Consider the following 13,226-nt stretch of genomic DNA (forward strand, 5'->3'; position numbering starts at 1 on the left):
CTTTGTGAGCAGAAAGGACTCCAGTCAGCAACAGACACCAAATACATATATGGACTCCAAGGACATGGACACCGAGTGTGTGGTCCACATTATCCCTTCCAGTTCCATTACATTATCCCTTCCAGTTCCATTCTTCCTGCTGGTTCCAGCAGCACTGAGAGGTTCCCTGGCTGAGTCTGCCAGGCACTCTCAACTTAGACTCCTTGCAGCCTTGTTCCTGCCCAATGGGATGCAGCAAGGAAAGGAAAGGAAATATCCTGCAGAGATGAACCATTTGTTCCTCTACTGGAAGGCACCAAAGACAACCCTCTCTGTCCATACTGAACAGAAGAAAGTGGGCTTCTGCCAGGGCCATCCTCCAGTCAACAGTACTTTGACAACAGCCTGCAAAGACAGGTAGTCTTCCCTCCTACCTGGCCTGGCAAAAGGCGGCCCTGTGTAGCCTCTCCTACATCTACCAGCCCAAATGCTCCCTCTGGGCCCTGAAGTGAGGTACTGGGCTTCCTGACAGACATCCCACTGCAACAGCAGAGATGGGAAAAATCCTGGAGGCAGTAGTGTCTGCAGAACAGTACTTACCCAGCCCAGCTTACGAAGGAGCACACAGAGGCACAAATTCCTGGTTCATGCTTTTTCCAGTGGAAAAACATCTTCCTACCCAAATCTATACTGCCATCTCCCTCTGCTCCTCTGAGCTTCTCCCTGCTCCAGAAGGGGCACAAATCCACAGCAGGCACTTCAGGTCTCTGCTTGCTGACACGAGTCTCTCCAGCTGCTCTGCTCCTCCAATTTGATGTCTCCTAGTAGCTCCTCATAACACATGTAGCACTGTCTGTGGCCACAGAAGGGATGAGATCTGAGCACCAAGGAGAACAGATGTTGTTGTGTTGTTGAAAGTTCTCCCCTAGGACAATGTGGGGAGGTTGAATCATTAATTAAGTAAGCATGGTGGAAAGTCCCAGCTAAAAGAGATGAGTCATTGGATTGCCAGCCCTGGGTTTGCACGGCCAGGGACCTGGCTCCCTGCTGCATCTGCGAGATGACACCTCTCAGTTTATCACGAATCACAAGAACCACAAAATTATTCTTCAGTCAGAACATGGAAAAACACAAGCAGTGTGGATCCAAGAGATGCCAAATAAACATGAACCAGAAAACAAAGCGGAAAGATGGTGCCTTCCTCATATGGAACTGAGGGACGACCACGGAAGTGAGAAATGGATCGATCCTGGCAGCATGGGGCAGGCAAGGCAGCCTTGCAGCATGGACTAGTGACACACTCAGAATAGAAAGAATCGCTTTTATGGCACTCTCCCACTTGTAAATGAACGACTGGACAAGCTGACAACCTTCACAAATGTTTTTAGGCAAGAGAATTTCTGTTGCTTCAGATCACAGAAGAAGTGTTTTTACACTCATACTTAGCAGAGCACAAACACAAGTCCTTACTGGGGTAGTAGGGCTTAACAGGTGAGCTTTTTTGTGCTGGCGCAGCTATGTGCTGACTGTGCTTATCAGCTGAGTCATGTAATCCAGTGATACCTGATTTTCTTTCACTCCCGACGAAAGGACAGAGATTTTTTACAAGGCACATTTTTGCAGATCTATATCAGGGAGTTAGATAATCATATTTTACTTGTGTAGATAATTACAGCTCTGACAGGGGATGTGGGAAGGAGAGAGAGAGATGAAAACAGCATCCTTACCTTGGCAGTGGCTCTGGTTCAGCCTCTTGTATCCCTGGGGACACTCCACCTGCCCATTCTCAATCACAGGGCGTGCTGGGAAGATAAGCAAACAGTGTGGGACATTGGCAGTAGAGCCAGCCACCAGCATCCTCCCTTCTCTCTGCCCTCCTGGCAGAGGGGAAAAAGTCCCTAGGTCTGCCTCTGATGACTCCCAGGGCAGAGGGAAAGGTGGGAGCAGCCACATTTCTCATGCAGTGTCTTATGCTGCTTGACAAGTGCCAACCTGTTGACCCAGAGGTGCTGCCTGTGCTTCATATCTATCACTGTGTCACTTCAGCTACTTCTAGGTCAGCCCAGATAGCCAGGTGGCACATGACAAGGGGGATCAGAGTGAAAGGAATGGCTGAGGTCATTGAGAAGCTGCTGAAATAATAGCTCAGGGCCTGTTTATTATATTTCCCCCTTTTTCTGCTGCATGTGATTTCCTGCCCCAATCCCTCCTGTCAAAGAAAAATTCAAATTGCTGCTTAAAATAGTTTTGTGGGTTTCAAAATGGCCTATAACACACACAATTAAATCTCTCCAATTTTTTTAAAGGCAAGTAAAATGTGACCCATAAATTCCAAGGAAGTAAAATTTAGGCACTGTATTTTGGAGCAAGGAAAATGGAGTCCAGGAGTGGATGAGTTGGGAAGTGAGTAAGCATGGGGTGGGGTAGGAAGAAGGGTGCTTTGCCTAAGGTTGGGATTTTCCCAGGGTGGGGTTTCTTCTTAATTTTCTGGATCTTACACTTGGGAACAAGACGTGCATGCAACTGCTAAGTGACTGTCCCTCTGTATTCCCACCACTCTTAATTCTTCCTGCCCAGCATCAGTAGCTCACTCCCCAGTGTCATACGTGGAAAGACCTCCATGGCAACAGTCATACTGAGGGTCTGGCACATTGCTAATGCATTGCAGCTTTCAAGAACCAGGGGCAAATTGAGACCATCCTTACAGCAGGAGATGGTTGGTAAGAGCCTGCAAAGTTTAAGTACACAAACAACACTCTGGGGGCAGAGAACAGGTATGTCCATAACTCTTTGTCCTCGACACTTGAACCTTATAAAGCAATCTAAAGCCATTCTAGGACAGTTCTTGAAAGGCAAAAGTTAGGGACCAGCCTCCTACGATAAAGGCACTTAGGAAATAAAAGACGTGAGAACAAGCTATTACCAGCCTGTACCAGGAAAAAGAATAGAAAGCATGGGTTCCTCAGGTATATTAAATGAAGCTACAAGGTTCTCTGTATGCAGATTGATCCTTAGTGACTGAACGAATGACAAAGACCAAAAAAATTTATTTATCCCCTTTAACAGTTCAATCATGAACTGTAAGCTAACAAATATCCGGATGTTAGGGACAAAGGAGCTACTGGCAATACTGGGAATCGCTGGGCACATTTCTAGCCTTCTGGGAAGGTAAAAGCAACCTCTGGCTTATGGGCTCCAAGCTCAGCACCCTGGTGAGATTCCAGGTACTCACACACCACAGCCTGTGGGCTTGAGACTGCCGACAGGCATTAACTGTGCTTGGAAGCATCTGCCAACCTCAGCACAGTGTGATAACAGATGCTCAAATGAAGCAGCATTGTTATGTGTGAGCTCTCTGAGAGGAAGCCAAGCATGCTGGAGATCAAACAGTGATGACATGTGTCAGAGCTGTGCTCCCTCTCTGAAAAGCCTTTGCGGAGAAACAGATACTGCAGCATCCCTCCACCAGATGCTGCCAGGAAGAGATCAAGGCAGAAAATGCCAGTGGTGGGTGGGTGAGTGTGCAGGTCTGTGCCACCTCAGCACTCACATGACTCCAGTTTGCAGAAACCTGCAACTTACTACTTCAGCAAATCATTTGTGAAGCTATGGACAAATGCCTTAACTTTGCAAAGAAACCCATGTTCCCTGCAAAGAATAACTGGAATGTAATGTGAGCAGATCTCTCTTAGTACCAAGGGGAACTAAGACATTTCTCAAGTAGTGGATGGAGGCTGCTCTCTTTCTATCAGGAACTGGCCACAGGGGAAGACAGGGTGTGGCTGCAGGAGGGTATAAGATATTAACTCTCAGCTCTGTACTTGGTTTCTTGAGTAGAGGACCATTTCCTTCCACAAGCTCTGATGTTACTGAACTACACTAGAGATGGCTAAAACTGCCTGAAAAAAACAGCCTAGGACACCTGAGTTTCCTGCAAAGGGGATCAACATCCAACCTTCTCTCATGCAACTGGCAGGAGTAACAGACTGATTTAGGAGGCTATTCCTCTGGAACCCAGCAAAGGGAAAAAGCTAATCTGATGATCAGAGAGGGCAGAAATCTGTCAGCATTCAGAGATGGGGGTCCCAGCCTCCTGTATCTGTCTGTCTGTCTACACTCTCTCCAGGAAGGGTCCTCCCAGAGCCTGAGGATAGGGATGGAGCAGCTGAGCTGCATCTGTCAGGCAGAGGGACTTCAGGCTTGCTGAGGGCAGGGAATCCTGGTTTCTGATTGAAGGTCATTGATTGGTGATTGAAGGTGACTTCAGAGCCTTGCCTCCAGGGTACTTCAGCCCTGTGGGTGCTGTGCCAAAGCAATGTGCTCACCAGGTGATTGCACATTAGGACTCCCTCTCCATTCTCCTCAATGCTCCCTCCAGCTCTCCTACCACCCACTGATACTTTCTGCAAGCTCTGCAGGCACTGGGCATCCCTGTCAGGGCCAGGCTTGCACGAAGGAACATGCATGTGACATGCTCACAAACTCAGGAAGGACACGAGCGCGAAGCATCTACAGCCCAGGACTTCAACCAGCACCTTTGTTCCCAGCTAGAAAAATACTCAAGCAGAGCATAATAGGAGGGAAACAAATGCACGGAAATTGAGCAGAGGGATTTTGTAGCCTAGCCGGATGACCTCTAAGCAGCTAGGCTAGTTTTGCATCACTTCCCAGGAGAAAAGGTTTTACCCAAGAGACCAGGCTCCCCAAACACTGTTTGAAGAAGCTCAGGGTGATGGTGCAGTGGAAAACTTCTACTAGTGGTGGTAGCCACAACAGCGTGAAGTGAGCCAATGTTTGTAGGATGAGATAATACATTGCATTAGTCCAGCCAATATCACCCTGTTAAAAAGGGAAGAGGCAAACCTGTGGTCAGATGAGAAGTGAGGAAATGCCCAGCTGCTGAAAGCTAGCCCTTTTTTTTCCACTCTTTCCATCTATCATACTAAAGGCATTTGCGATACAAAACTAAGCCCTCTAGTTCTACTCGTGGTCAGTAAAGATTCTTCACAGTGAAAAAGATGCTTGAAGGAAAAAGATTCTGGTAATTCCTAATTGCCTTTCAATGTTTTAACAGAGAGATCCTCATTCTGTTCCCACAGTGGCTTCCAGCTGGGACAAGATACCTCTGTACCTAAAAACCCCCACTGTTGCAACAACGTGCTGCTGTATGCTGATACCACGATGCTACACATGAATGATGAGCAAAACAAGCATTGTGCAGAACAACGCAGTCCTGAAAATGCTGTGCTTTCCCAGGTTAAGCATTGCTCTCTGTGGTACTGGCACAACCTTGCAGAAGTTTCAACTTCTTTTGCCACCTCCAGGCCTTCTTTACTGTCCTGGACAGAATCCCTGTGGTACATGGTAACAGTGGCAAAACCAGCCCCCTCCATAGCCTCCTTCCCATATTTCCAGGGTTTTTTTCCTGTATCCTCCCCAGTCTGTTCACAGGAGCAGACCCAGGGGTTGATTTTCAAGGGGCTTCCTGTGGCTGTTTCAATGCCTGCAGGCACAGCGCAGGGGAGCGTGCAGCTTGCAGAGCCACTCGGTATTTCTGATGATAACGGCTCCGTGGTTGAGCTGCCACCCCTCTCACAGTGGGAGGTCCGTTCAGGGTGTGCTGTGGATGCCAAGCCAGACATTGCAGGATCCAACTTTCCAGTGAAATTCAAACTTTTCTCCAGGACAAAAAACTTGAAAAAACAGGGGGAGTGAGAATAAAAACAAAACAATAGCCTTCAAAGACTTGTTTCTTAATACAGTTAAAACCCATAGGCAGGAAGAGAGAAAGCAGTGTAGGAAGATCTGCACTGAGCAACACCAGTGGTTGCACAGCACAGCCCATGCTCAGGCTGACTGTAGCTGGAAATAAGGGGCCAGAGGCACTGAAAAATCAGGACCTGGAAGATACAGGTTTACTCCTGCACCCAGAAAGTCTCTGAAACCTGAAGAGAAAGGTGAGACTTGTAGCTTTTGGGCAGTACTGGAGACAGCGTTCATCACTGGTTTGGGCTTCTCTTGGAGTGCTGCTGGTTGCTGAGGTGTACAGTCTAACGGTCAGGGAGGAGACAGAAGAGCAGGACTGTGAACCCCTCTGGGCAGAACTCTCTGCTACTAGTTTCCTTTATCCCCATGTGCCTGAGAAGGGCCAAGCCTTCAGGAGAATCAGTGTCCAAATCCACACCTGCCACAGGGTCTGTGTCGACCTGCAGCTCTTGTCTTGCTGGGTTTAGTTTCCATGGACCATCTCTTATCCTTGTTCCAACACATTCTTCTCCACAGACCACTGTATACCCCAAAATAATGCATGGTCTGGCAGGCAAGCAGGAGTAGCTCTGCCCAGCAGTGTGCCTGCTACTAGCCCCACATCCTGAGCTTGCCACAGGACAGGATTTTGCTTCAGTGCAGGTTTCTCACCAGCACTGCTTAAACACCCTGCTGGTCCCTGAGCTTCCTTCCTTCCTTCCCTGAGCCACATCCAAGTGTCTCTACTTCAGCTGCTTCCTCAGCCTCCAATTCCCTTTTCTTACTATCACTCTTCTCCAAGTTTTACTTTCCAGGTCCCATTTGCTCCTATCATTCTGTTCTAGACTTTCAGTGTGTGCTCCACTGCTTCCTGCAAGAACTAAAGACATGTGAGGGCCATTGGATGTCTCCATCTGATTTATTCTATCTTGCAACACAACACATATCATCCAGCCAGCTCTAGCCACAGCTGAAGGACTGCAGCCACATGACAGCATGCAGGTGTCCTGCCACCCTCCAGGGCCTTGCCTCTGGCTCATCTCTTTCTTTCATGGGTCGGATGATAGCCTTTGCTCCAACAGCTCATAGAGCAAGCTCTTTGCTCTCCCCCTTCTCCCAGGGCTGTCTCTGACATATCCTGGGGTTCCTATCTTCAGCTGTCACTTGCATGAGCAACAGCAACTCCCAGAGACTTCTACTATAGCCTGCTTGAACATCTATCTCTGTGCCCACTTCTCTAAAGAGACCGAAAAGCATACACCCTCCCCAGCAGCAAACCACACATCCTGAGCAGGGCCTAAGGAAATCTCTGAGACTAAAGTAACACTCACTACAGAGACCCCTGGTCAGGTCAACCCTCAATTTTGAACTCAGCTTTTAACATGGTCCCATTAGGATGCAACAAAGCATTTGAGTGCCTTGGCTTTTTTGATGCTGAGCAAAACACAAAAAATAGTGAGGATTGGTCATGGTAAGTTTGCTCAGACAGATGCCTGCCTCCTATTCTTCTTCTTCTTCTCTTATATCTTTGCACACACAAACACGTACCAAACATGAAAGCTGCAGACGATGGAGACATCTGGACGAATCCAGACTCTACTAACAATCAGTGTCTCGGGCAGACAGTCAATCCAAACAAGTTCCCCATTTGTCTAGCTCTTGCCTGGCTGCACTTCTGTACATTTGTAAGTGTTTACACTGAAATAGCTTCTGCCATTTCTGTCTCTAGTTGCTGTAATTAAATTCCCAGTGCTGTCAAGTCTGCTCTGGTGCACGCCTCCCCGGAACACACAAGAGCAAGGAGTTCTCTCTGAAGATCACAGTGCTAAGAAAGCTGGAAACATCCCCTGGACATGTTATCTCTGTGCACAAGACACTGAACTACAGCCCAGTGACTCTGAGTGAGCACAATACAGGCCAGCAAAACCAGAAGACAGAAGGAATGTGAGCATCGGATGTAGTCTACAGGCAGGAAGTACGTGGAGTGATGCCTTCATGCTGGCATGGAACTGGAAGCCCTGGCAGACAAGGCATAAGGCAATGAGAGGTCACAGTGCTCAGTGGCTCCCTTAAAGAAGTAAGATCATTGAGAAAGGACTGTTTCCCTGACTCCGCTCTGGGGCCAGATATCTTGTGAGTGAAGACAGCATGCCAAAGAAAGGCATGCCATCCACCTGGGCTTCCCACTCCACAGCAGCTGGGCTCTCTTAGGCTGCCTCCATTAAGTGTCTGCCTTACAGCTCCCTGCACTTGCATTTTGTGGTCTCCTACATGGGGGGCTGGTTATGGGGTAGTCAATCAGAGGTAGCCAAAGGAGAAAGATACTTGCACATGATTAAAATGGGATGAAAACGGCCCCTTTAACTAGCCTGAATTCCTGACAAAACCCAACAAGAGCCATTAGGTCTCCAATGAGGAACTTTTATCACCCAAAGCCAGAGGACTGAAAATGGGATTTTCTTGTGGCAGAGGAATACAGAAGACCCACAGGGATACATTTTTCATACATCCATGAAATTAATCTGAAAAAAAAAGCCAGACAAGCATCTGTGCATTCAATGAAGACCAGCAGTGACAACTTGCCTTGAGTTTCAACTGCCGCTGGGACACAAGGACATGTGTTGAGCTGTGAAAGTGGGCCCTGCTGGCAGCTAGGAGCCATTTCTTAAGTGCATTTGCTCTACTGGCTGGCTGACTGCAAGAAGGACATGGGGGTATTTTGTGCCTGTTTTCACATTTTAGAAGCCCATGATTAGACACATTTTGAAGCTCTAAGTTCAGCAGAGCAAATCACTGCTGCAGCTCTGGCTGCTGAGTAATACCTTGCATCCTGGCATGGAGGAGAAAGGAGGTACAGAGTTTTTGCAGCCACCTGCAGCTTAACTGAAGTATTAAGTGGCCACTCTGCTTTCTAATGGTGAGATCACAGAGAGGGTGAGAAACAGGGACACTGCTATGGGATGGGGAAGAGAAAGCCATGAGTGGGGGTGCGAAGTTCAGGGACAAAGAAGAGGGGGCTAAAGCCTGTGTGGGGCATCTCCTTGTCTGTGCTGAACCTGCAAACCCCATGATCACCCCCATACCACATGTGCCCAAGGCTCCTTTGGGGCTGGCATATGGGTGAGGGCAGGCAAACAGTAGCATGGCCGAGGCCACAGCAGAGCCATGTAGCGCAGGAAGATGACACCAATCAGAGCTCCCCAGATCTGGACTAGGTTCCAGGATGCTGACAACCTCGTCTGTGATTGCAAGGAATTTGGCTCCAGCCAGCCCTCCCCTGGCTGAGGAGGAACTGAACTGAGAGAGCATAATGAGACACAAATTCAGCTCTTGGGAATGTGTGTGTAAGCGAGCAGGACAACCTCTGGGCAGAGCTAGAAGTTGCCAATGCCACACTTGCTTGCACAAAACTTATCACCTTGGATACCTACGCTCTACTCAGGAGTCAAAAGTCTCCCGAACCATAGGGTTTGTTTTCTTTAGTCCTTCGCTCCAGTGAATGGATGTGATTAGGCAGCCAGGCAGCAATGGAAGAGGGTAGCCAGGCAGGCAGGGGAGAGGTGAGCAGCTCCCTGGACAAGTACACCCTGTCCTGCACCAGACCCGGTCAGCACTGGATGCCGGAGCCACTGTGCCCACAGGGCTGCCTCCCCTCCATCCAGGAGTCCTTCTACACAGCCTTTCTCCCACAACATGGGACAGGGCCACAGTGCAAGAGGCTGTGCCAGTCATGAAGCACTCCAAGCAGAGCGGCTGAGGAATCCCCGTCTCATGCTGGAGCAGTCCATCCGGCTCCCAAGTGCAGCAGAAACAGAGCTGGACGCCTATGCCCCTGGAACGGACCCCGGGTGCACTCCTGCCAATTGTTTGATGTAGTGTTATTTCCAGAGCCCCTGCCAAGCCCATGTCGGGCCCAGAGCAAGCCCGTAACTCTATAGGGCCAAGTCTGCAACCTCCTCCTCCAACCTAGAACTGCACCTCCTAAAATCACGGCTGCTTTTTTCCTGTTTCTTCCTCTAAGCAGGGCTAGCATGGTGGGAACCATCAGCCACGGTGGGGTTTTGCAGTGCTCTGGTTTAGGTAGAAAGCACTGAGCCTGGGCTCAGCACCCAAACCAGAGCACTGCTCCTTGCTGGGCTGGGGCAGCAGCCAGCATGGCCCTGTGCTCACCAAGGACACGATGCCCATGCCCAAGGGCCTTGGGCCAAGGAGAGCCATGCAGGTGGGACCCGCAGCTCTGCTCCCTGCATCTGCTGCAGGAGGCAGCAGGACCATTTCTGGTCATTGAGGATGTGGGCCATCTCTCATGCTGTCCTGGCCAGCAGCAGTACTCACCTGGCCGGGGGGGACAGGCCAGGCACTGGTCTGCACCCCAAAAGAGCCCCACGCTGCCACAGCAGTCCTCCAGCTTGGTCAGCCCCGGCAGGGGGTTAGTGCACTGTGGAGAGAGGAGCAGATCAGGCTTCTGTGGGATGCAGAGGAAACATGCGCCTGTCCACTGCAGCCAGCTGGTGCAGTAGCAGCAGAGCCAGCATGAGGGACAACTGTTTAGGGTCAGAGGCTGGTATGGCCCTCTCAGTACAGCTCCCCACTGGGACACAGTGGGACCAAGGATGCGGATTAAGACAGTAAGAAGTTGTGCTGACAGAAACTCCTTCGACTGCACCCATCAGAGGGGAAGGTGACACCAAACAGAGCAGAGATGAACCAGAGATGGTATCACGTGAGGGATCAGCCCCGTGCCTGGCTGATTAGCCAGTGAAATGGGTGCACCACTTAAGCCTGGTGGGGAGCTCACTGTCAGGCACTTTCCTCTGCTGAATGAGTTTCTTTTACCCCGCCCTTAGCAAGGCCCTCTGGATTACAGGCTTCCCCATTAGAGCGGAGCCGCTGGGCCCACAAGCTGGAGCTGGCCCCCCTCCAGCCACACGTGGCCGCCTGCCCAGCACTCGCATACCGATCGGCTCGGCTGCGGCTGAGAGGGGAGAGGCAAGCGCTCCCCGCGGAACTCTTCACCCTCTCCCAGGCACGGCATCACCTCAGCTGGGTGCGGTGTGAGCTCAGCAACAGTACCCCCCGCCGCCCCCAGAGCATCTCCCACAGCCTCTCTGGGCATTCACGAGCATCTCTGTGCATCATCGCCATCATCACCTGCTCTCATGGTCACAGAGCTGCCGTTTCCCCACAGAGAGCAGGGCTTTTCCAGCCTCAGGGTCTGATATAATTTATTTTTTCACTAGAAAATGGCTTAAGAACACATCCTGCTAGAAACTACTTGGATGGGAGTGACTGAAAGATGAGGTGGGAACTGGGAGCAGCCCCCTAGAAAACGCTGGGGAGCAGTGGGGACAGTGCTGAGTCCCCAGCTGCCAGGCTGGGGGGTCTCGCTGAGCACGAGCTGCTGTGGGGAAGCTCACAGGTGTTCCTGTGGGTGCCAAAAACCTCCAATGCTTTTCCAGTGACACAAGAGAAACAGATGGGGAAAGACAAAATAAGAAATTATGATGATTGTGGGACAGGGGTGAGAAAGTCCCTCACGTGCATTTGCTTCCCAAGCCCCGATCAAGCTGCCCAGGAAGGCGTCGTTCCATGGAAATCAGACTTCCATTTATCGTCTGAGAGGGAAAGGAATTTTCCTATGTTTTATATGTTTCCTACAATAATCACAGAGCATGGCAGTAAATGTTACTATAAATAGGGCACCCTTTTCAAACGAGACTGTGTGTGAAAGTCATCAAGTCTGGGCTGTGCTGCCCCAGGGCACAGCCTGGTCAGGGTAAGGCAGTGAGGTCTCTCTGTTGGACCAAAGCAAAGAATTTTTTCTTCCCAAGTACTAACACATTGCTACCTGTGCCCACAGCACCTGCATGATGCCCATGCCGATGCTGAACAGCTTCACAGAACGAAGCCAGCCCCCTGCCCCATAAGCCAATGCTCCCATACCAAAGAACAACAAACATGTCACTACACACACTCCATCACTTGTCAGGTGACCTCTTACCTGCCCATGGAAAGCCTCCCGAAAGCATCTCCCCAGCAGCCCTGGTGCTCTCTGCTGCTGCTGGCTGCTCTCACTGGCAATGCTGTTGCCATTTCCATGGGCATAGGTGTACCAGGGCACAGTAGCCAGCTGAGGAACCAGGACTGCCTCCACGCTGTTATCCTCTGACACCTCTGCGTCACCCCGCACCCTGGCCACCTGGTGAATCTGTACAGTGGCTTCTGGAGGGTGGTTGATGTGGACATTCACCAGAGAAGGGTTCAGGGAAGCTGGAATATGAGTTTACACCTCACTTGTGACAATCTGGCAAAAATTTGGCACCCAAAAAGCATCTTGTCATCAACAAAGTCACAAGGGAGGAGAGGTACACTGAGCCCAACAGGAAATCTAGAGGAACAATGCATCTAAGAGGAAATATTTCTCTGGCCCAAAAACAGGACAAACATACCAAAACCTACAAAAATCCTCAGCCCCCTTTAGAAACTAGAGGGACCTCTTTTCTAACAAACTGGCCTGAAACAGCAAGCATAAGGAGGTAGTGGCCTCCTCAGGCCTGTTAATGAAGATCTGAGGAGTACACAAAGTAGGAGGAAAATGTGGGGTCTGGAGCCACTGGCCATGCTCACCCAGCTGGTTGGACAAGGGCAGGGTATAGGTGGAGTGCCTCATGGAGCCGCCAGCTGGGGTCTTTGGGGCTCTCCCTCCTTGCTTCTTTTCTAGAGAGGGAGCTGGCAGGTGGCAAAACTTCCCTGTGGAGTTGGAGGGACACCAGCACTCATCCCGGCCCACGCAGCGCCCTCCATTCAGGCAGGGAATCTGGCAGAAATCTGCAAGGCAAAGAAAGGTCTGCTTAGAGGAGGAACCGAGACACTGCCTCTTAGCCAAGGCCAGCTGTGGGACACCAGGCAGCTGAACCTGGCCAGTACCAGCCCCATGGTGCCTAAGGACCAGGCCCAGCACTGTGCTGGGGTCAGCACCTGCAGCCTGAAGGCAGGCTCAGGTCCCTGCTGGGCAACACCATCTTCCCCAAGATCTGCTCACAACTGGAGACACAGGTTGAAGAAGATGAGCCCTCCCTTGGGCTCTAGGGCCACAGCCAGGCTGGGGCACCCATGCCCTGGGGGGTAGCCCCCCAAGGCCAAGGTGGTGTTACTAACACAGTAGAATCCTTTGGACTGGGTCAGGAGCTATGGCAGCCCTGTGTGGCCAAGTCAGCACATTTCCTTTGCTTCTGCATTGCCCCCTCCCCACCTGGCATGGTTTTTACTCCTAGCCCAGAAAGGAACTCAGCAGGATGGGAGAGGCAGGAGAGAACAGGTAGAGAGCCACATCCTCAGAGCCTGTCTCACAGCCAGCCCTGGCCCCGCCAGCAGTTCAAGTGAGAGAAGTGTGGAGTGGGACAAAAGAATCAAGAGCAATTCATCCGCACAGGCTCAGAAAAAGCATCCACAGATGAAACCAAAATCACGTCCTTTCTGACCTCATCAGATGCTTGGACTGA

General features: G+C 50.6%; 1 protein-coding gene across 1 annotated transcript in view; it reads right to left on the reverse strand.

The window, feature by feature from the left end:
• The window catches only part of LTBP2 (latent transforming growth factor beta binding protein 2), a 71,654-nt gene that overhangs the window by 23,379 nt on the left and 35,049 nt on the right, over window positions 1-13,226 (reverse strand). Inside the window, exons 6-9 of the mRNA XM_027671674.1 lie at window positions 12,352-12,552; window positions 11,726-11,994; window positions 10,060-10,162; window positions 1,707-1,781 (exon numbers count right to left, since the gene is read on the reverse strand). Of these exons, the coding sequence (XP_027527475.1) occupies window positions 1,707-1,781; window positions 10,060-10,162; window positions 11,726-11,994; window positions 12,352-12,552 (648 nt within the window). The remainder of the gene's footprint in view (window positions 1-1,706; window positions 1,782-10,059; window positions 10,163-11,725; window positions 11,995-12,351; window positions 12,553-13,226) is intronic.

Source organism: Neopelma chrysocephalum, unplaced genomic scaffold (assembly GCF_003984885.1).
Source record: "Neopelma chrysocephalum unplaced genomic scaffold, ASM398488v2 Primary Assembly neopelma1_24, whole genome shotgun sequence".
Lineage (NCBI taxonomy): Eukaryota > Metazoa > Chordata > Aves > Passeriformes > Pipridae > Neopelma > Neopelma chrysocephalum.